The sequence below is a fragment of the Paroedura picta genome, chromosome 16, assembly GCF_049243985.1.
Source record: "Paroedura picta isolate Pp20150507F chromosome 16, Ppicta_v3.0, whole genome shotgun sequence".
Taxonomy (NCBI): domain Eukaryota; kingdom Metazoa; phylum Chordata; class Lepidosauria; order Squamata; family Gekkonidae; genus Paroedura; species Paroedura picta.
The window spans coordinates 14,668,967-14,691,482 of record NC_135384.1 but is presented as its reverse complement, the minus strand read 5'-3'; the positions used below and the strand labels follow the sequence as shown (position 1 = coordinate 14,691,482).

The window sequence follows — 22,516 nt, the reverse complement described above, 5'->3', positions numbered from 1 at the left end:
TCTTTGCAACAAGAAGCTAATGTCTGATCCACAATCGGCTCCTGGTCTTGTTTTTACTGACTGTATAGAAATTCTTCATCTTTGGCTCCAGATCACATAGCCAATCTGATTTCTGTGTTGACCGTCTGGTGTTATCCATGTGTAGAGTTGTCTTTTGGGTTGTTGGAAAAGAGTGTTTGCTGTGACCATTGTATTCTCTTGACATAATTATACCAGCCTGTGCCTTGCTTAATTTTGTACTCCAAGGCCTGTTATCCCGGTTATCTTTTGGCTTCCTCCTTTAGCATTCCAATCCCCCATGATGATAACCACATCATTTTTTGGCATTGCTTCTAGAAGGTGTTGTAGGGCTTCATAGAACTGGTCAACTTCTTCCTCTTCAGTAGCAGAGGTTGGGGCATAGACCTGGATTACTGTAATTTTGAATGATTTGCCCTGGATTCGATCAGTATTTTAAGTGAGAAGAGGCTTTTCTGTGACCTCCCTGTCAGCCAACTTTTTGGCAGAAGTGGAAAGTCCCCCCCCTCAAAAGGAAGGCCCACACCCATGCCCTCAGGCTCCCCTGCATTGCTCTCGGAAAAGCCTCCCACCCCTCAGTCAGGGGCTTTCAGAGGCTCCTTCCAAGCAGGCCTGAAGGGAGGGGGGAAGGGAGCACACTCACCAACCTCCTGCCATCTCTGTCAGTGTTCTGAGGCAAAGTGAGGGAAGTTACAGTGGGACATGACAGTTAGGGCTGCAGTGGGGCAAAAAGGGGTGGCACAGCCTGTCCAAGCCTCTATTCTCATTCCCCTTGGGCATCCCTACTGACCTTCTCCCCCTGTGGTGATCAGGGGCAGATTGTCCGCAATGTCTCCAGATTGCCCCTGGCTGAGCTGGGTGGGCGGGCCCTGTCAAAACTTTGGCCCTGTCAGAACTTTGGTTTCATGCCTCCCGACTGGCTGGAACTATGATCTGTCCTGGTGAGGGTACAAGCATAAGGCACGAAATGCCTTCCATTTGGGTCCTCATCTGGACCGGCCCCACCCACTCTCTGCCCACTTAGCCCTTATCCAATTATAGATACCACTCCCCGAGAGATTACAGATGATGCTCTGGGTAAGGGGGCAAAGAAGAAAGGTAGATTCTTCCAAGCAATGCATGGCTTTTTGATAAGCTATCTGACTGGTCCACCACTCAAGGGCATCACATATAACACAGCTGTATTAGGAAGAAACAGAAGGGAGCTGAATCCTTATCCAGATTATGTAGAATTCTAGAAAGCAAAATAAATCCTCTTTATTTCAGACATTGAAGTCTGGGAGGTGATTGATATCCCATTCTAAATATAAATAAAATAAAATAAATAAATAAAATCAGTACATTCACAACATTATACATTTCTCATAAAAACCAAATTTTGAAATGTTTTTTTCTATTTTTTTAATATGGCGGAATGAATATCCCTTTTTAAAATGCAGTCCTCAGGACAAGAGAAATGATGAAAAGAAAGACATCTTTCCTGTGCATACAGTGTCTGACAGTCCCAATACCTAGTCAGCCAACAAACCCATTAGCAATACAATGATTTCAAACCATTGACGTATATGTATTGAGGGGATGCAGATGGAGGAAAAGGAAGGGAGAGCATTAATTTCTACCTCATGTCTATGATTGCCACTTCAATATTATTTACAACCTTGAAATACCGAAACAGCTCTTTTGATTCCTTCAGATATGGATGCCTGTGTCAGATGTCTAGATGACCACTATCCAAGCAAAGATCATCATGAATGCCTTCCCAAGATCCCAACCTACCTGTCCTATGAAGAGACTTTAGGGATCAATTTTGTCACCTTGTCTATATCTTTCTCTCTGGTCACAGTTTTTGTGCTAGGAACCTTCATGAAATACAAGGACAGTCCCATTGTTAAAGCCAACAACCGGAGCCTCACCTACATTCTCCTCCTCTCCCTCCTGCTTTGCTTTCTCAGCTCCATGCTGTTCATTGGAGAGCCAGGAAAAGTGACTTGCCTCCTGCGGCAAACAAGTTTTGGCCTCATCTTCTGTGTGGCTCTTTGTACTGTCTTAGCCAAAACCATCACTGTGGTCCTGGCCTTCATGGCTACCAAACCAGGGTCCCACATGAGGAGATGGGTGGGTAAAAATCTGGCCTATTCCATTGTTCTTTCTGGCTCCTTAATTCAAGTAGTGATTTGTACTGTTTGGATTTGTATTTCCCCTCCCTTCCCTCAAATGAATATGCATTCACAAGCCAAGACAATCATCCTGGAATGTAATGAGGGTTCTGCTACCATGTTTTACTTGGTCCTTGGTTATTTGGGCTTTCTGGCCAGTGTCAGCTTCACAGTGGCTTTTTTTGCCAGGAAGTTACCTGACAGTTTTAACGAAGCCAAGTTCATCACTTTCAGTATGTTGGTCTTCTGCAGTGTTTGGTTTTCTTTTATTCCAGCTTACTTGAGCTCTAAAGGAAAATTCATGGTGGCTGTGGAAATCTTCTCCATTTTGTCCTCTGGTGCTGGCTTACTGATTTGCATCTTTTTCCCAAAATGCTACATCATTTTCTTGAAACCAGGAATGAACATTCGAGAGCAGATAATCAGGAAAGTCTGACATTCTCTGCCATTTAGGTCTTGAAACTCAAAATTGGGCTGTATGTTGATGATTATTGTTTTTGTTGGTGTTATTAAATTTATTTTCTGCTGCTTCTTGGAATCCATCTCGTGTCAAGTTAAAAAATAAAAACACCACATAAAAACATACACATTTTAATATCCCTATTTTAAAGATGTATTTACCGGTCTCCATACACCACAAGCATAAAGACTGCCTTCCAGTGCACCATAGGTTACTCCAAATGCCAGCAGTCCACCAAGATTGATGGCCAGGCTGGTGGTGATCTCTTCTGGGGGGCCCATCTGATGTTCCATGCCATAGCTTCAACCACAAAGCTGGTGGAAGAGCTCCATCTTGCAGTCCATGCCAAGTGCCTGAAGCTGTGTACTTTAATAACTCAAGAGCTCATGTATGTAAATTATTAGGAACTTAGTGCATAGGAAAATGATACATTGTTATTCATTGTTTTGGTATTGATGGTTTTTGACAGTTTCATGTACAGTATTCTATGACAACCCTTCCACTATATTTTGTTTCATCAAAATGTATCCTTTCATGAACTGCCAAAACGTGGATAGTCTGCACTGCTTGTCTCCTCAAAGGAAGGGTCAGACTCCCAAGAAGAATAGTCCTGTCTCTGTGCCACCTCTTGGGCTCACTGGTAAATTACTATTGACCCCACCCCAAGTTCCCCCATAGCCTGAGTCCCTTTCCTCCATGGGCTTGGTCATTTTTAGCCACTCCTCAGAGGTCAGGGATTTCTGTCTGCCTCTTTGCCCCTTTCCTTGTTCAGTCCACCCTACTTCTTTGGCAGGAGAGGGAGATAAAGAACTGAGAGAAGGCAACAGGATCCCAGAGGAAGAAAAAGGCCACTGGCAAGAAGGAAATTGAAATGTCAGATACACTTGTCTTGATGTTGTAATGTCATCATGAACCAGCAGTGGAAGAAGATACAAAGGAAATCAACTCCTTTGTATCTAGTGGAGCCCATTTTACACTTTCCCTCCTAAATGCTAGGAAAACTGAAGTTGTTGAACACCAATTCTTGCACTATTGATAACATTTCCAAGGGAATCTCAATGAGGCTAGCCTGTCTGCTCAAGTATTTGGTTAGTTTACTGAGCAGATCTGTATTGTCACCAAAGGGCTCCTGAATAGGGTTCTTTGCAGGTCTATCAAGGAAATCAGTCTGTGACATTTGCAGAATCTTTTATTTGCCTATCATTATTTCCTGGTTTAAAATCTTAAAAGACGATACAGTAAAAGTGCTGCAAATCTGGAAAACTCAAAACTGGCCACAGGATTGGAAAAGGTCAGTTTACATTCCAATCCAATTGGCAATGTCCTTTCTGGGCAATGCCAAAGAACGTTCAAACTACCACACCATTGTACTCATTTATCATGCTAGCAAAGTTATGCTCAAAATCCTACAAGCTAGGCTCCAGCAATATGTGGACTGAGAACTTCCTGAAGTACAGGCAGGATTTCAAAGAGGCAGAGGAACTAGAGATCAAATAGCCAACATACGCTGGATCATGGAGAAAGCTAGGGAGTTCCAGAAGTACATCTGTTTCATTGATTATGCTAAAACCTTTGATTGTGTGGAGCATAACAAATTGAGGCAAGTTCTTAAAGAGATGGGAATACCAGAGCATCTTATCTGTCTCCTGAGAAACATATATTCAGGGCAAGAAGCAACAGTGAGAACTGAACACGGAATCACTGATTGGTTCAAAATTGAGAAAGGAGTTTGGTAAGGCTGTATACTGTCGCCTTGCCTATTTAACTTGTATGCGGAGCACATCTTGAGAAAGGCGGAGTTAGATGAGTCACAAATTGGGATCAATATTGCAGGGAGAAATATCAACAACCTCAGATATGCAGATGATACCACTCTAATGGCAGAAAGCGAAGAGGAACTAAAGAGCCTGTTGATGCAGGTGCGCGGAGAGTGGCTGGTGGGGGCTCCCTGGCCGGTGGCCTGATGCGGCGAGAGGCGCAAAGTGCCTCTCGCCGCGTCAGGCCGCTGCCCAACAGCACAACAGCCGCCGAAGCTGCTGCCCAGCAACACAACTGCCGTGAAGCGCCTCCGACACGTCTGGCCGCTGCCCGACAGCACAACAGCCGCCGCCCAACAGCGCAGCGGCAGCGCCGCCGCGGAAACCGCGACCGGAGTCACACCCGCCGAAGACGGAGGATACCCCGCCACCGCTACCGCCAGCGCGGCTCCCACCACGGACAACGATCACTCGGGTAGGCCGCAGTGCCGGGGGGGGGGGGCAGGACAAACAGCTAGTGCCCGCTGTATTGCAGCTCCAGCGGGCTTAATTACTAGTTCATAATAATTATATTATTTTCAACGTTTTGGATCATGTCGCCCATCTGAACAAAGTTGCGAACTGAAAACTTTCCTGGTGCCTTCTATATATATTTTAGAAAGTGGGCTAGAACTTTAATATTGAGTCTTTAATATTCATGACAGCACGTTGACAGAGGCCTTATGAAATATACCTGTGCCAGTAGCAGACTGATATTCTAAAAAGACTGTGGGAATCAGTACTGACCAATCACAGTTGGGCTGCACAGCTTAATTGATTAATGCAATTAGCTGAGAATTCTATAACAACTCATGTATTAAAGCTGGAAGTTAATAATAATATCACCACATTAACTTCTATTCATGATTCAAAACCAATTAATGCTCCTCTCAAAATCTGGCCAGAATCACTTCCTTACTGTATATCACTGAAAGGAGAATATGTAAAAGGATTGCCCAAAGAAGAAATATTACCCCCCCTCCGCCTTTTCCTTAGCATAAGTTTATATTACATGTCTACAGAATTAGGAAAGATGAGGATCCAGTTATACAGGGGTTCTGCCCAAAATTCTGAAGACCTACTTTCAGAGTTAGGTATAGCCCCACTCCCTGATATTATGTACATGGCTTCATCACCCATGGCAGCCTATTTGTAGCTAAGCTCACCATCCTGAGCTAATATTCCAAAGGAACCTGCAGGATGAAAATTTTATGAAATACATGGCATACATACTCTGATGTGAAATTACTGATGCATGGACAAATTAGTGGTAGCATTAGAATCATTGATTTCTGCTCATACATGTTGGGTCTAGTACTTTAAGAGAAGGGTGTCTGGGTGCTACCCGTTGAAAAGGATGTGGTTTATCACATCCATTATTTTTTGTTCATCACACACACGGACAATCACAAAGAAAAGCAGAAGCCAAACTTCTGCAGGCCCCAATTTTGTCAGAATCTGCAAGACCAGGAGAGTTTTTTAAGAACTTTAGCAAAACAAAGGAATCAGGTGGCCTGTTAGAACTTTGGAGACAACAAATTCTTGTCTCCACACTCCTAGTTTACTGGGTAGCAGGTGTGAGGACCTGAAGCAGTCCTCAGTGGTTTCCAATTATCTCTAGCCAAATTGTCAAAATGACCGGTTACTTCATCATGTTTGATGGAGTTCCTGAAGGCATTTAAGATGTACAATTGATGACATGAATCAGATCTGCAACTCGAATGAAAGAGGATTTGGATGACTGCCTCTATTGCCCTTTCCCTGTCCATTTTATGGTAGGTTTCCTTCAGTTGTTGTCCTCATAGAGTGTGGTTTTTCAAATCACTTTTAAAATTGAGAGCCAATTTGGTGTAGTGGTTAGGAGTGTGGACTTCTAATCTGGTGAGCCAAATTCAATTCTGCACTCCCCCATGTGCAGCCAGCTGGGTGACCTTTGGCTTGCCACAGTACTGATAAAGCTGTTCTGACAAGTAATATCAGGGCTCTCTGAGCCTCACCCACCTCACAGGGTGTCTGTTGTGGGGAGAGGAAAGCGAAGGTGACTGTAAGCTGCTTTGAGACTACTTCGGGTAGAGAAAAGCAGCATATAAGAATCAATTCTCCTTCTTCTTCTTCTGGCAGGGGTCCTTGCAGGGATCCATCTACTAGTTGCCTGAGAACAATCAAGAGTCAAATAATGCAGAGAATGGAGGACATAGATATACACATACTGAGTTCAGTGTCCTGAGGAACCCTCTCTGTATATGGATCTTTTCCTGTATATTTGGAAATATTAGTTTTCTAAGAAGAGACTTTATTTTAGCGTGGCTGAATATCCTTTCCTACCAATATATCCAGAAGGCTTCTTTTGGATGAATGTCTTCATGGATGTGGTGTTGCTGACACCTTATGTCACCTGTTGGTGGAGTGCCCCCAATTTCTCCACTTGCAAAAGCCACTAGTCAAATTTCAGGAAAACTGAAATTTACTAGTATAGATGAGAACCAAATAATACATAGAATTCTTGGTGAAAGGGATGAGTAGATCATCCAAGAAGTGAAAAATGTATTATCCACAATACTGATGGTAACATTTATCCCTTGAGTCATAAAATGAGCAGAAATGTTTAAATCTCTTTATATTCTTTTTCCATATATTGATCTATTTGGTACCTCAATACAATACTATGTTATGAATAATAATTCAAATCAAGTCAAATACCTTTATTGGCATGATAGCAAAATGTGGAGGAATTTTGCAATGCCTTCAGTTACTTGAGGATTGTGATCCAGTAAAAAAGAGTGCACTACTGTTGAGGGACCGTGAATCTTGCTCGCTCGCATAAGAGGATATATGCAGTGTTCTCTAAGATGGTTGTGTTGCTCACAAAGGAGGAGAACGAGCGCCATTGACTCAGGTTTCTTGGCGGGACATGAGCAGAGTCTTTCGGCATATCGGATTTTAGCATATCGACATCTAGTCACTGCCGCTGGTAGGAGGTTTAGCCTTGCTAGCATAAAAAATCGCTTCAGGGAAGACAATTTTAAAGATGTAAAGTACTCCGGGATCCTTCTTGATGGGGATAGATATCAAAAAAGATGGGAGAGCATGTTCTGCGTGCTCCTGCGATAGTGTTCTGATAGTCAATGTCCAAGATTCGTTGCCTGATGGTGTCGTAAGCTTCGTTCTCTTCAAGGTTTTCCAAGAGTTCAATAGGCAGTCCTAAATACTGTAGTTTGATGTTAATCTTCACAAACCAGGGTGATAGAAACTTATCAAACAACATAAGATAGACTAAGCTCCCAGCTTGGGCTCTAAAGTTCAGGCAGAGCCAGTATTTAAAGATACGGAGCCAGGCTAGGGAGGCCAGTTGGGTGACGCCAGTCTCCAAGTATATTGTGGAGGCAGAAATGCATTTGGAAAGACCCAATAATTGATGAAGAAAGGCAGATTGCAGCCTCTCTACTCCTACAGGGAGGTGTATACCCCATACTGATATGCCATAGAAAAGTTTTGGGATCAGCATAGATTGGAAAATTTTAATAGCGGCGGGGAGATTTTGGCCTCCCTTAGAGAAGTAAAATCTCACTATTGAATTTGCTTTGAGATTTGTTTCGTTCCAATGTAGGGTCCATTTCAAAGAGTGGTGTAGATGAGAACCAAATAATTCATAGAATTTTAGATTAAAGGTTTCAGCAGATCATCCAAAAAGTGAAAAACTTATTATCTACAATACTAAGCGTAAAAATATCCCATTGGGTCATAAACTGAGCATATTCTGGGTCATAAACTGGGCCATATTCTTTTTCCATATATTGATCTATTTGGTATTACAATACAATACAATGTTCTGAATATGCTATGCCTTCTAATTCAGGAGCAGCAAGAAGCCATTTCCTTCTATGAACGTTTTTAAAACAAGCAACCAAAAGAGTCATCAGTCACATGAGGAATGAAGTGGCAAAACTAATGTGCTATAATATGGCGGATGGGAAAGCCGTTTTCTGCCGCTGGAAGGGAAGTCTTGTCATTGAGATTCTGCTGGTACTGATGCTGCTTCTGATGGTGCCGCCCTGTCATGTAGTGTGTCGGATGTCTTCCATTCATTGTGACATATCTGATGACCCCTTTCCGATTCCTCACAACTTTTATCAGCCAGGGGACTTCCTTATTGGTGGGATCGCCACTCAAGTTGCTTTCTTCCATAATCCTCCATCTTTCCTAGAACACCCGGCCCGAATGGTGGTTGACGATCCTATGTAAGGATTAAGGTTTTCTTCTTCTTTTTCTATCTGAATCTGAACATTGTAGTCAAGTAGTGAGCATGTAAAAGCAGAGAATGACTTATCAGTCCATTTTATTTGCATCAGGGCTATCCACCTTGCCCCTCAATGGAAGCACAAAGCGGCTTGCATTGCTCTTCTTTCTTCCCTTTTAATCTTACCAAAGCACAGAAAGGTAGATTAGGCTGAGAATATAAGAGGGTCCCAAAGGAACATACAGAAGTTCCATGGTATTGTGAGAATTCATACTGGAGTCTCCCAGATTTAGTTTGCCTTTTTGTAATTCGGAGTTAAGGATGTGCTGCAGCCTACAAAAGAACCTCCCTTCTGTGTTTCTCTGCTCTTATAAGTAATTATCAGAATATACAGAGTGGTGATGTCAGATTTCGAGGAGGGGATCTGATTTTCAAAGTTTCCAAGATCCAACAGCACATTCACATTTTGATTTCTGGTTACATTTATTTAAAAGTTATATTTACTTTGGCAACACATCTTCCTCCAGTATTCCTAATTATTCCACTCAAATTTTATGCATTTTTCATTAATATATGTGAATCCCATCAAATTTGCTTGATTTTCAGGCAACAATGGCGGCCTAACTCCAGTACAAGGGTCTTTCTCAGTTCAAAGCCTTTTATTCCAATATAGAAATATCTCTCCTCTGCTCACTGCTCTAAACCCCGAGTGTGTTTCCCTGCATCTATTCTGTATCTCAAAGCATCAGACAGTCATATGTGCTTGGGTATTCTGGTATCTTGTGTTCTCCATCACTATTGTATTGGCTGCTCTCTGATTGCTTTGACAATGGTTGGATCCAATTATGCACTTGACAAGTAGATAATGGGGCTTGTCCATCTGTGACTGAATTGGGTCAGGGTTTACTGAGTCTTGTAAATTACTGTAAAAACCAGCCTGAATATCTTGACTGAAAACGTCTCATATAAACTGAAAACTGAATCTGCACTCCAATGAATAGCTTTGTAATGTTTGCATAACTTCTCACACTTATTAGAACCACTTTCATGATTGACTTATACTCAATTGGCTTTCTGGGATTATAAACTATTGTACTCTAACCAGCTTGGTGTAGTGGTTAGAAGTCCAGACTTCTAATCTGTTGATCCGTGATTGAATCTGCACTCCCCCAGGTGCAACCAGCTGGGTGACCTTGGGCTCACCATAACACTGATGAAGTTGTTCTGCCTGAGCAGTAATGTCGGGGCTCTCTCGGCCTCACCTACCTCACAGAGTGTTTGTTGTTGTGAGAGGAAAGGGAAGGCGATTGTAAGCTATTTTGAGACTCCTTCAGGTAGAGAATAGTGGCATATAAGAACAAACTCTTCTTCTCCTTCTGAATATTTGAATAAATTAAAAACCAAAACATCTGCATTAACAGCATTTCTGATGAGGTACAAATGGAAAAAGTCCAGCTTGGAGTCATAGTAGATTTTAATTTATGTAACAGTTTCCAATTTGTAGATCTATTTTTCCTTATATCTCCCTAGATAGATTCTGAGTCTCTTGTTTGTTTAAAGTTTAAAGTCATCATTCTTATATCTTTTGGACTCCATTGAGTCCATGCAATTATGTATGATAGTGAATAATGTGTACATGTCTGGAATGTAAAAGTATGAAGAAGTTTGAAGTCACATGAAAAATGATAGTGACCCAAACTGATAATGATACCATATGAAATCAAGCGTGTATATATATAATGGCATCCTCTACAAAGAAGAGAAGAAAAAATGAACAAAAAAATCAGCCTACACTTTTCTATACCCTTCAAAATTCATGACGACCAATTATGCATGGGTAGGGAAGGACAGTCCAGCACCTACATGAAAGCAAGATGCAAGATGCCAATATCATCCAGGCCGCCTCCTGGCCCTGGATTGGTTTAAGTCCTATGATGGCCAACAGCAAGGAAATGCTGAAATGTTCACATTCCCTTTCTTGCCACAACAGCCAGCAGATACCTGGTGGGGCCAGGCCTGTGCATATGGTAAGAGCTGGGCCTTCAAGGCCTGACTCCTCACCCCCACCTGCAGTGTCACTGCAGGGACACAAAATGTCCCATTCAGCTTTACAGTACTGCTGAGCTGAATGGGAGATTTCTACATCCCCTAGAATGGTGGGATAGGAGCATCATCATATGATGGTACCCGCATGCCCCTCTCTTCCCCTGCTGCTGCCAACACAAAGCATGGTGGAAACTTCCAGCCCTGGAGTGATTTGTACTCATGCACAACTCCAGAACAGACTGAGGGGGGATGAAATTCTCCCGTGTGTAAAGGGAAGCGGTGGGACATGCTGCCCTACCATGCAACGCCTCCAGCAGCCAGCACAGCTGATGCCGAGCATAATAATGTATCCAGAATGAAATGCAGTATACAGCATTTAGAAAAGCCAAGCAGTTGCTACAGGCCTAGCTAAAAATGGATTCATAAACTAGTAGTTCAGCTGGGAGGATGAACACTGTCAATGAAGTTTGGTTACTTTCCTAAGTATACTGTTTGCAGGTCAATAACAAAACATTACCAGCACATTTTGGCCATGGTTTTTGCCGTGAAAGAGGTGAATGAGAAAACGAACTTGTTGCCGAATGCCAGCCTGGGGCTCTACATCTTCAACAGCTACAACCTTGGAAGAATGACTTTTAAGGCCACCCTAAATGTGCTTTCTGCACAGCAGAAACTGGTCCCAAACTTCAGCTGTGATAACCGGCAGAAAGTCATAGCTGTCATAGGAGGGCGTTTGTCTGAAACCTCTGCTCAGATGTCCTCTATCCTGAATGTCTACAAGACCCCTCAGGTAAGCTACAAGCATGGGGTTACACAGACTTCACAATTCCAGCATATCATTGTCAATTCTGAATTCATTAATATTTTTCAAATTGCAATGTGTTTTCTTTCAGCTCCCTCATGGGTCATTTTCCCTTGCAAAGGAGGACAAACAACAATTTTCTTCCCTTTATCAGATGGTGCCTGATGACATCCATCAGTACAGGGGAGTTGGACAATTACTTAATCATTTTGGGTGGACTTGGATTGGGCTCATGGCTATGGAAGATGACAATGGAAACCAGTTTGTGCAGAGAATACTACCTATTCTCTCTGGGAACAGCATTTGTATTGCATTCACACATAAATTTCCACAGACAACTTATTTATTAGAGTTTGCAGAGTTGCTTGCAGGACAGTTTGATCAGTACCCAATCCTTATGGACAGAAGAACCAATGTAATTTTTGTGCACGGAGAACCTCCAACCATGATGGCTGTAAGGATATTTCTTTCCCTAGCTGCTTTGGCTTTATTGCCTCCTCTGCATAAAGTGTGGATAGTTACATCACACTTTGACTTTGAGTCATTCTCTTTCCAACGTATTACAGATACAGACTCCCTCCATGGTGCCCTGTCCTTTACAGTCCATTCCAATCAGCCCCTAAGATTCCAGGAATTCCTTCAGACCATAAGACCATCCTGGGCTGTAGGAGATGGTTTCATTCAGAACTTTTGGGAGCAAGCATTCAACTGTTCATTGAAAAATGTTCAAGAAGATATTAAGACAGACTGCAGTGGTGAGGAGAAACTGGAGAGCCTCCCTGGCCCTTTGTTTGAAATGCAGATGACTGGTCACAGCTATAATGTCTACAATGCTGTCTATGCTGTGGCCCATGCTTTGCACTACATCCACACTCAGGGATCAATACACAGAATACTGGTAGAAGATGGGAGGCTGAATGTTCAGAAGATACAGCCATGGCAGGTATAGCAATTATTAAACTGGCCATCACAGATGGCTGGAATTCTCCTTCTCCTTCCGCTTTGCACATTCAGTTCTACCACCAACATAATAAATGCCTACATGGTTTGAAATTTTTTCCACTTTGTTTATGTGTGTATATGTGGTCCCATTCTTTTTTAGCACAGCTGCCAATATTTCATAAATAGGACTGCTTACTGTTTTTCTATTCTTTTTCAATCTAGTTACACAACGTTTTAAGGAGAATCATTTTCAACAATAGTCTTGGAGAAACCCTACAGTTTGACCAAGATGGAGAATTAGTTACGGTTTTTGATGTCACCAATTGGATTACCTTTTCAAATAGGTCGTTTACTAGAATAAAAGTGGGACAACTGGATCCTCAGGCCCCTTCAGGCAAAGAGCTCACTCTGAAAGAAGATCAGATTGTGTGGCATAGAAGCTTTAACCAGGTGAGAAAAAGAGTTTGATTTTCTCAACTCAATTCCTTCTTTTGTGAACAAGCCAACCCGTTTTGGGGGGGAGATAAGTTTAAATCAACCTTGTTTTCTCCATGTGCCTCTTCCTACTATTTTCTTCAATATTACAATATTTATTCACCTTAGAATTCATCTTGAAATATTTTCCAATATATTCCAGGTGAGAGGACAAATGGTTTTTCTCCCCCTCCCGCTTTGATAAAGGAGGGAAGCTCAGGGACTTTTAAAAATAAAATCTTAACTAAACAATAGGTCTGGGAGATGTTTGGGGCACCTCCTGTGAACCTGGATTGGGGGGTATGAACCACACAAATTATTGATGTATGTAAGGTTGTAAATCAGTTTGTTCCCATCCCCAGTTAGGTGTTAAAAGCCACAAAATACAAAACCTTCTGAGAAACTATTCTGATCTAGTTCCTCATCACCCTATCTCTGCACTTGTTTGAGCAACTTTATTTATTTTTCTGGTCACCACTGGGCATCTTTTTCTATATTTGATTCAATAAAATCAGAGTCCAGTCTCACCTTTAAGACCAACAAATATTTCTTGGCCTTAAAGGTGCTACTGGATTCTGATTTTATTGTGCTACTTCAGACCAACATGGCGACTCATTTGAATCTATGTATATGTGATTATAATTGCAATCCCAATATCCAAGCCATAAATTACAAGAAGAAAATACACAATCTGGTATGATCCAGAACATGAAGAGCAGCCATCTCCTGCCTCTGGCCTCCAATAAAAACAGTGAAAAATGTCAGCTTTCCACCATTTATGAAGAAAAAGCAGCCATTAGAAGAATATGTGGAGAATCTCCACACTCTCCCTTTCCTTTGTTGGGAAAGCCCTTCTTGCCATTAACCTAGACCAGGGATTCCCCTTTCCCATTTTGCCCTACCGGAGCTCTTTTGTCATTTTGAAAAAGGCTGGTCTAGACCATGTTGGTATTTCATCAAAATGGAAGCGTCAGCCTTCAATGGAGTCTTCATCAGAAAAGCACCTGTCACCTCATCATTGGAGCCATCATAAAAAACAACAACAACAACAACAAAACCTGATCATTACAATGCGCAAATTTGTTTTTGCTGGTGGAATAATGTTTCCCCTCCCTGCAAAAAACTTTGGTAGACTAAAGACATTGATTGGATGCTAAGCTAATTTTGTATTTATGGACAGGGGCTTCCCATTTCTGTCTGCAATGACCAATGCCGGCCTGGCTATAGCAAGACAGTGAAGGAGGGAAAATCTTTTTGCTGTTATGATTGCACTACATGTCCAGAAGGGATGTTCTCTGAGCAGAAGGGTAAGAGGCATGTCGGGAAACATTCTTGTAGAGCTGGAAGAAAACATGGGTGACCAACATATTTATGATCAGTGTATAAGCTTTCATGTGCATGCACACTTATGCAGGCATATTTAAATAAATACCCTGTAGCCTTACATATAAGAGCCTCTTGTGGCGCAGAGTGGTAAGGCAGCAGACATGTAGTCTGAAAGCTCTGCCCATGAGGCTGGGAGTTCAATCCCAGCAGCCGGCTCAATCCCAGCAGCCGGCTCAAGGTTGACTCAGCCTTCCATCCTTCCAAGGTTGGTAAAATGAGTACCCAGTTTGCTGGGGGGTAAACGGTAATGACTGGGGAAGGCACTGGCAAACCACCCCATATTGAGTCTGCCATGAAAACACTAGAGGGCGTCACCCCAAGGGTCAGACATGATCCGGTGCTTGCACAGGGGATACCTTTACCTTTAGCCTTACATATAGATAGGAATTGGGGGATGGGTTTATTTTCTATGAAAGTCTAGTTAGTGTTAACATCTGTAATTATTGGAGCAGTCATATTTTATTACACAAGTTGGTAAGAACTGTGAATAGAAGGCATCTAGCATATCAAGAATCCAGCGGTCTTAAAAGTGCCACTGGATTCAAACCATCAAGTTGAATGATCATTGTTTTTGTCCCTCACATTTTTTGCCTTCCTGATGTCTGCCTCCCTATGTTGCTTTAATTGTACTAGTACTATCATTGTAGTGTCTCAGATGTATCTTAAAGATATATACAGCCAGTCAGTTTTTGAGTAGAATGAGAAACTGCCTCTCTCCATCTATCCCACTGTCCCATTTTCATCTGACTTTTCCTGTGAATGTTAAAGAAGAATCAGATATTCAAAAAGAACCTCCCACGAAGTCTTCTTTTTGTAAGGTATTTGGTTGGCTAACCTCCAGCAATAGTAGATAGAACCTTTAACACTTTGCTCTATTATATATTTGTTAAACGCCCTCCTGGACGGAGACTGTTCGGTCCTGTGTGTGTTCAGATTGGCCCGGCCCCACTGGCACCTGCCCGCAACAGTCCAACCAGCCCAATCAGGCTTCATTTCCTGCCCAATCAGGATGTGTCTCCCGCCCCTAACTGTCACATCCAACAACTACGCGCACTTTGCCTCCAACTACTGACTAAGCTGACAGGTGGCTGTTGAGTGTGCTCCCTCCCACCACCCTGCAGGTCTCTGACAGCCCCTGACTGAGGTGAGGGAGGAATTTCCAAGAGCAACACAGAGGAGTCGGGGGGGGGGAATCTGTGCTTTCCTTGGGGGGGGGGAGCTTTCCCTTTCTACCAAACATTTGGCTGACAGAAAAGCCCCTTCTCATTTAAAATACTGCTGTGGCCATCCTCGCTGCTGGAGGGAATATGAAGCCAAGCAACTCTTTAGATTTGAGGCCTACCATACAGGGATGTTGTGTGCAGATGAAACTGGATGTTGTTGTAGAGGTTCTTTTGCCTCCTGTTTCATCTGCACAACAACCCTGTGAAGTAGGCCTCAAATCTGCAGAGAGCCGCACTGAGGCCAGCCAGAGCAGTATTTTAAGTGAGATTGAGCTTTTCTGTCAGCTCCGCCACCTTCAGGGTGGACACCTGTGTATTGTGACTACCCCATTTGTATTAGGGCAGGGGGCCTTTCTGTGTCTGTGGCCTAATTCACACAAGTAGGGAAATGACATTGAACACAGAACTGGGAAGAATTGGTTGCCATGTAATTTCCCCCGAAGAAGAGTCTCCAGTCTGATTTTCCTGTCACATATCTGAAGACATGGCTCTGAAAAGCTCATCTATGCCACAGTTCCCAAAGATCCTCTCCCACACTCAACGAACATTCCAAACAACAAGTTCTTGACACCCATCTCTCAACACCCATGCCCTCATTTTTCACCACACTGCCACAACCCTCCACACAACATACATATGCAACCTCATGCCTTTACAAACTGGACAACCCCTCCCCTTCCTCTTCCCAGTGCCAAACCCTCTCTATCTTAATCACTTTCTTCCTTCATACCTCCTTCTCCCTTTGCTATTTCCCATCTCCCTCCTTGCAAGCACCCGTTGTATCAGCTACAACGGCCTTTTATTCTAGTATAACATAGAATACAGACAGACAGACCGACATATCTTTATTACAGTTATATACCAGCAAAGTCAAAATTAACAATTTCGCAGTTACAAAAAATAAAATAGCCAGAAACATAGATTTAAAGGTAAAGGTAAAGGTATCCCCTGTGCAAGCACCGAGTCATGTCTGACCCTTGGGGTGACGCCCTCTAGCGTTTTCATGGCAGACTCAATACGAGGTGGTTTGCCAGTGCCTTCCCCAGTCATTACCGTTTACCCCCCAGCAAGCTGGGTACTCATTTTACCTACCTCGGAAGGATGGAAGGCTGAGTCAACCTTGAGCCGGCTGCTGGGATTGAACTCCCAACCTCATGGGCAAAGCTTTCAGGTGGCTGCCTTACCACTCTGCGCCACAAGAGGCTCTTGACATAGATTTACTAATAAAATAACAATATATAAAACAGCTTGAACCATAGATCTGCTAAAATATAATTTAAAACTGGTTGGAAATACAGGGAATTTTTCTAAACACAGATCTCTGGGTCAGTTAAGTCATAGTCAATTTCCACTGACTTTTCATGGCTGCAGCACAAAACCTGGCAGCAGAATTGTTGATAGAACAGTTTGTGTCTGTGAGGAGTGGGGAGATATAAAATTGTACCGAATGCCCTGGGACTCTATATGGCAGCAACATCGTGCCCAATTGGGGCTGCCCTCCTACCAGTATGACAGATTTCTTTCCCCGTGCATAATCAGTCAAAGAGATCTTAAATGTATGAGTGCCTGAGGGACCCCTCTGGCCAGTCACCAAAACATATACCATTATCCCTAACCATTGAACTATGTGTTGTGAAGTGGAGCTAAAGGAGGAGAATGGGGGGCATTCATATTTATATCATTTATATGAATGTCTCTTGTATACTAGTCACTGCCTTGACATTCTAAAACAGCTCTTTTTTCCCCTGCAGATGTGGATGCCTGTGTTAAATGTCCAGATGATCAGTACTCAAGCGAAGGCCATCATAAATGCATTCCCAAGGTCCCAACCTACCTTTCATACAACGAGACCTTAGGGATCATTTTTGTTATGTGCGCTGTATGTTTTTCTCTGCTCACAGCTTTGGTGCTTCAGACGTTCATGAAATATAAGAACACTCCCATTGTTAAAGCCAACAACCGAAGCCTCACCTATATTCTCCTCCTATCTCTCCTCCTTTGCTTCCTCAGCTCCATGCTGTTCATTGGAGAGCCAGGGAAGGTGACCTGCCTTCTGCGTCAGACTACATTTGGACTCATCTTCTGTGTAGCTCTTTCCAGTGTGTTAGCTAAAACCATCACTGTTGTCCTGGCCTTCATGGCCACCAAACCAGGATCTCACATGAGGAGATGGGTGGGTAAAAAACTAGCCCTTTCCATTGTCCTTTCTGGCTCCTTAATTCAAGCAGTGATCTCTATAATTTGGGTATGTATTTCTCCCCCATTCCCACAAATGAATATGCATTCACAAGCCAAGACAATCATCCTGGAATGTAATGAGGGTTCTGCCACCATGTTTTACTTGGTCCTTGGCTATCTCGGCTTTTTGGCCAGTGTCAGCTTCACAGTGGCTTTTCTTGCTAGGAAGTTACCGGACAGTTTTAATGAAGCCAAGTTCATCACTTTCAGCATGTTGGTCTTTTGCAGTGTTTGGTTTTCCTTTATTCCAACTTACATGAGCTCTAAAGGAAAATTCATGGTGGCTGTGGAGATCTTCTCCATTTTATCCTCTGGCGCTGGCTTACTGATTTGCATCTTTTTCCCAAAATGCTACATCATTTTCCTGAAACCAGGAATGAACATTCGAGAGCAGATAATTAGGAAAGTTTGAAAATCTTAGCCATCTTTTTTCTTGAAAGTCATAGCGGGGTTCAATGTTGATGACTATAAATATGGATCTCTTTTTTTTTTCTTTCTGCCTGTCACCAGTTGGAATATTATTTCAGTCACTTGTTGGGATTTCAAATTAAACAAAGGAGAAGAATGGTGCTTTCTATCATTATACTCTTAATATAGGGAAAGTCTTTTTATACATGATGTATCCATGGGATTTACTAATCTGTATAAATAAAAGCACCCATCCATCCATATGGCTAGTTTTCAATGTGATCACCTCTGTTATGTATAAATCCTCAGAACATTATTCTAATACAATTTGAATAATAGTTCTGTGACAGAAAAGGGAAAGTGTGCCTTCCTTTCCGCATCAAGTACCTTCACTGGGTTGGTAGCGTAATGCTGGGAGAGACAAAAAGTACAGTTGAATGGCTCCCCAAGTTGGGGGAGATATTTTTTAGACACAAACATAATGGTGGCCCATTTATTCCTACATGTGTTAAGTGTATCAGCTCTTTTTAGTGATGAAATTTCAATGCTCAGCTGTCTGTGGAGCTGAAGGCATAGTCCCCTTAACTGCTTCTTTACCCCATCTCTACAAATGTTGGACCCAAATTCAGCTTGATTAATAAAATCTTGTTTTATATCAACTGATATCTTGATGAGAGGCACAAATGGATTTCCCCTTGTGAAGGATGTTTCCATATCCTACAGGACTCTAATAAAAGAACACAATAAAACCATTAATTTAATTACCATATAAACAAGTTAAAATTATAACATTATCAAACTGCAGTTGATCACTATTGTATGATCATATAGTGATGGATTATAGAAACACCATCCCTGAAACCTGCTTGTTCATTCCCTATAAATCTTTCTTTTCTAAAAAGGATAACTTGTCCAGCAGATGCCAGCATAAAGCTTAGAAGGGATGCCTAGAAGACTAATTGGATGGGTTCTTCTAATCTCCATTTTTGTATAGTAGCACAATTAATACTGTTTTCCACCTAATCTCATTTGGTGATACGGGAGGACATTTGGGTAATCCTTTTGTCTGGGCGAAGAGTGCTTGAACTCGAAGACTTGTGCTTGGAATAATTCTTTGTTGGTCTTAAAGGTACTAATGGACTCTGATTTTATTGTGCATCTTCAGACCAACATGGCCACTCATTTGAAGATACCTCTCTAGTGAAAGATAAAAACTGATTATGCAGTTGAAAGTTAAGTTCATCAACATAATCATTGTCATCATCATCATCATCATCATCATCATCATCATTATTTATTGGTTATAATAATCATGTTGCCTATTGACACCATGCTAAAAGAAGACACATTTCCTGGTGCCTGCCATCTGTTTTTAGAATGTAGGTGGGTCCAGATGGAGCTTTTTCAGCCTTTAATGTTCATGAGAACAATAGCTTCATGTAATATACTAGAATTAAAGCCCGTTGTAGCTGATACACCGGGTGCTAGTGGTTACCCAACAGTTACCTGAGGCAGGGCACCAGGTGGGGGGGAGGCAGATCCAGGTGGCAGAAGCTTTGGGAATTTATGGCTTGGAGCCTGGGGAGGACAGGGGATTCAGTGGGGGGGGCGCTGCCATACAGTCCCTCTCCCCTTCAAAGCAGCTCCTTTCTACAGCAGAACTGCTCTCTGTGGCCTGCAGAGGAGCTGTGCTTCCATGAGATCTCCAGACCCCACCGGAAGGCTGGCATCCTGAGATAACAGCCCTTTTCCCCAGGGAAACTGCTCTCTGTGCCTTGCAGAAGAGCTGTGTTTCCAGGGGATCCCCAGAATCCACCGGGAGGCTGGCATCCCGAGAAAGCAGTCATGTTCTCTAGGCAAAACCAGACAAAAGTATTGACATTAAAATTAATGCTATGGTTGGGGATCACCACAACATTAGGAACTGTATTAAAAGGTCAAGGCATTAGGAAGGTTGAGAACTACTCCTCTAAATTAAAATGATCAGCTCTGCAGGCAAAAATGGCTACTTTGAAGGCTGGACTCTGAGGCATCATACCATTTTGAAGTCCTATCTCCAAACATCCAGGAATATTTCCAACCTAGGGTAAGCCAAAATGCAGGTGTGGCCTGGAGAGCTCCTGGAATTACAGCTCATCTGCAGAGTATAAAGATTAGCTCCCCAGGCAGAAAGGGCTACACAGGCCTAACTGCCACGTCCAACAATTTCCCTCACTTTGCCTCAGACCGCTGATGAGTGTTCTCCCTCTACCCTCCCTTCAGACCTAATAACCCCTGACTGAGGGGAAGGAGGCATTTCTGAGAGCAATGCAGAGAGTTCTGTGTGGGTACTTATTTTATTTATTTATTTATTTATTTATTTATTTATTTATTTATTTATTTATTTATTTATTTATTTATCATACTTCTATGCCGCCCTCCCTGGAGGCTCAGGGCGGTTTACATTATAACAGAGAACCTTACATAAAACAGTCTGTAGAACATGTACATTGATAACCAACAATTGCAAGCAACACAACACAGTATAACAGTATAACTTGTGCTTTCCTTTTGAGTGTGTGGGGTGGGGAATGACAGAAATGTTCCTTTTCACTAAAAATAGTGCTCTGGCCAGCCTCACTGCTGGAGGAAAGACACAGTCAAACCATATGTTTTTCCTCTTTGTGTGGTAGGCCTCATATCTACAGACAGTTCCTTGGCTGCATATTCCTTCGAGCAGCGAGGCCAGCCAAAGCAGTATTTCAAGTTAGAAGGGGCTTTTCTCCGCGCACCCCTGTCAGCCAACTGTTTGGCAGAAGGGGAAAGCTACACCTCCTTCAAAAGGAATGCACACACCCATGCCCACAGACTCCTCTGAGTTGCTCTTGGAAATGCCTCTCTCCACTCAGAAAGGGGCTTTTGGAGGCTCCTTCACAACAGGACTGAAGGGAGGGGGGAGGGAGAACACTCCCCAGATGCCTGCCAACTCCCTCAGAGATCAGAGGTAAAGGGACAGTTAGGGGCAGGAGTGACAGCCTGTTTGCGTGGGGGAAGCAGCCTTATTGGGCTGTTGGTGGCGGGTGCCAGTGGGGCCGGGCCCGGATTGGACATGTGCAGGAACTGGACAGGGACAGAGAGGGCCCGAACACTCTCCATCCAGGAGGGCTTTTCACAAATATATAATACAGCAAAGTGTTAAAGATATGTGCAATTGATATCCTGAAAAGACAGTGGGACTTGCTTCTGACTAAATACACTTGGGATGCACAGATTAATGCTCTTAACTGGAAAGTGTATTCAAGTCTTCCTCTCTGTTTTAATGTATTTTTCCCCAGTTCATCTTGAGTTTATAATATCATCACTAAATTAATTTTTGTTCATTTTTCAAACATAATTAATGCTCCTATCAAAATCAGGCCAGAGTCTCTTCTTTGCCATACACCTTTGCAAGGAACTCATGTACAGGGATTGCCATAAGAAGAAGCTGTCGGTTTCTCCTTTTTCTTTGGCATAATTTAGAAGCCTAACAAATTGACAGATGAAAATCGAATTTCAGACTATGCCTGAAATGCTGAAAACTTTCCAGAGAACTTGCGCAACCCTTGTCCATCATCTTAGGAAACTCTTTAAGGACTGGAGATGTCCCAGAGGACTGGAAGAGAGCAAACGTTATTCCGATCTTCCAAAAAGGGAGGAAGGATGACCCGGGAAACTACAGACCAGTGAGTCTGTTGTGGGGAAAATAATGGAGCAGATATTAAAGGGAGAGATCTACAAATATCTGGAGGACAATTTGGTGATCCAAGGAAGTCAGCATGGGTTTGTCTCCAACAGGTCCTGTCAGACCAACCTGGTTTCCTTTTATGACCAAGTAACAGGTTTGCTGGATCGTGGAAATTCTGTTGATGTCGTTTACTTGGATTTTAGTAAAGCTTTTGATAAGGTTCCCCATGATGTTCTGATGAATAAATTGGAGGATGCAATCTGGATTGCATCAAAGTCCCTCCCCCTGGCTCTCTCCTCCAAATTTCCGGTGAAGCGATCACCATTTTTTTTCCCTTGGAGCAAGCAGGGAAAGCAATGAACCAGCGAGGCTTGATTCACCCAGCGAGGCTTCTCCGGGTACAGTCCCTCCACAGAAGTGCTTTAAAGCTCCCCTAGGTCCCCAAGCACAACACAGCCCCCTGTTTGCCAGTTCCCTTTAATTTAGGGCAAAAATCATGCCCATGCGGGGGGTGGATTTTTTTTTTCACTCGGGGGAGCATGGTAACGATAACTCACCAGCTCAAACGCCAGCTAGATGGGTCTCTACGTTAGGATGAATCAGGGCATATTCGTTGAAACATTTGTA

General features: G+C 42.8%; 2 protein-coding genes across 2 annotated transcripts; both read left to right on the top strand.

The window, feature by feature from the left end:
* The first annotated feature begins 1,713 nt into the window (after positions 1 to 1,713).
* On the top strand, positions 1,714 to 2,610 carry LOC143825429 (vomeronasal type-2 receptor 26-like). Its single transcript, XM_077313460.1, has one exon. It carries the CDS (start codon positions 1,714 to 1,716, stop codon positions 2,608 to 2,610), a length of 897 nt encoding a protein of 298 aa, XP_077169575.1.
* Positions 2,611 to 11,747: 9,137 nt separating this feature from the next.
* Positions 11,748 to 18,190, top strand: LOC143825428 (vomeronasal type-2 receptor 26-like). Its single transcript, XM_077313458.1, has 4 exons — positions 11,748 to 12,179; positions 12,680 to 12,907; positions 14,986 to 15,130; positions 17,292 to 18,190. Exons 1-4 carry the CDS (start codon positions 11,748 to 11,750, stop codon positions 18,188 to 18,190), a joined length of 1,704 nt encoding a protein of 567 aa, XP_077169573.1.
* Positions 18,191 to 22,516: the final 4,326 nt, after the last annotated feature.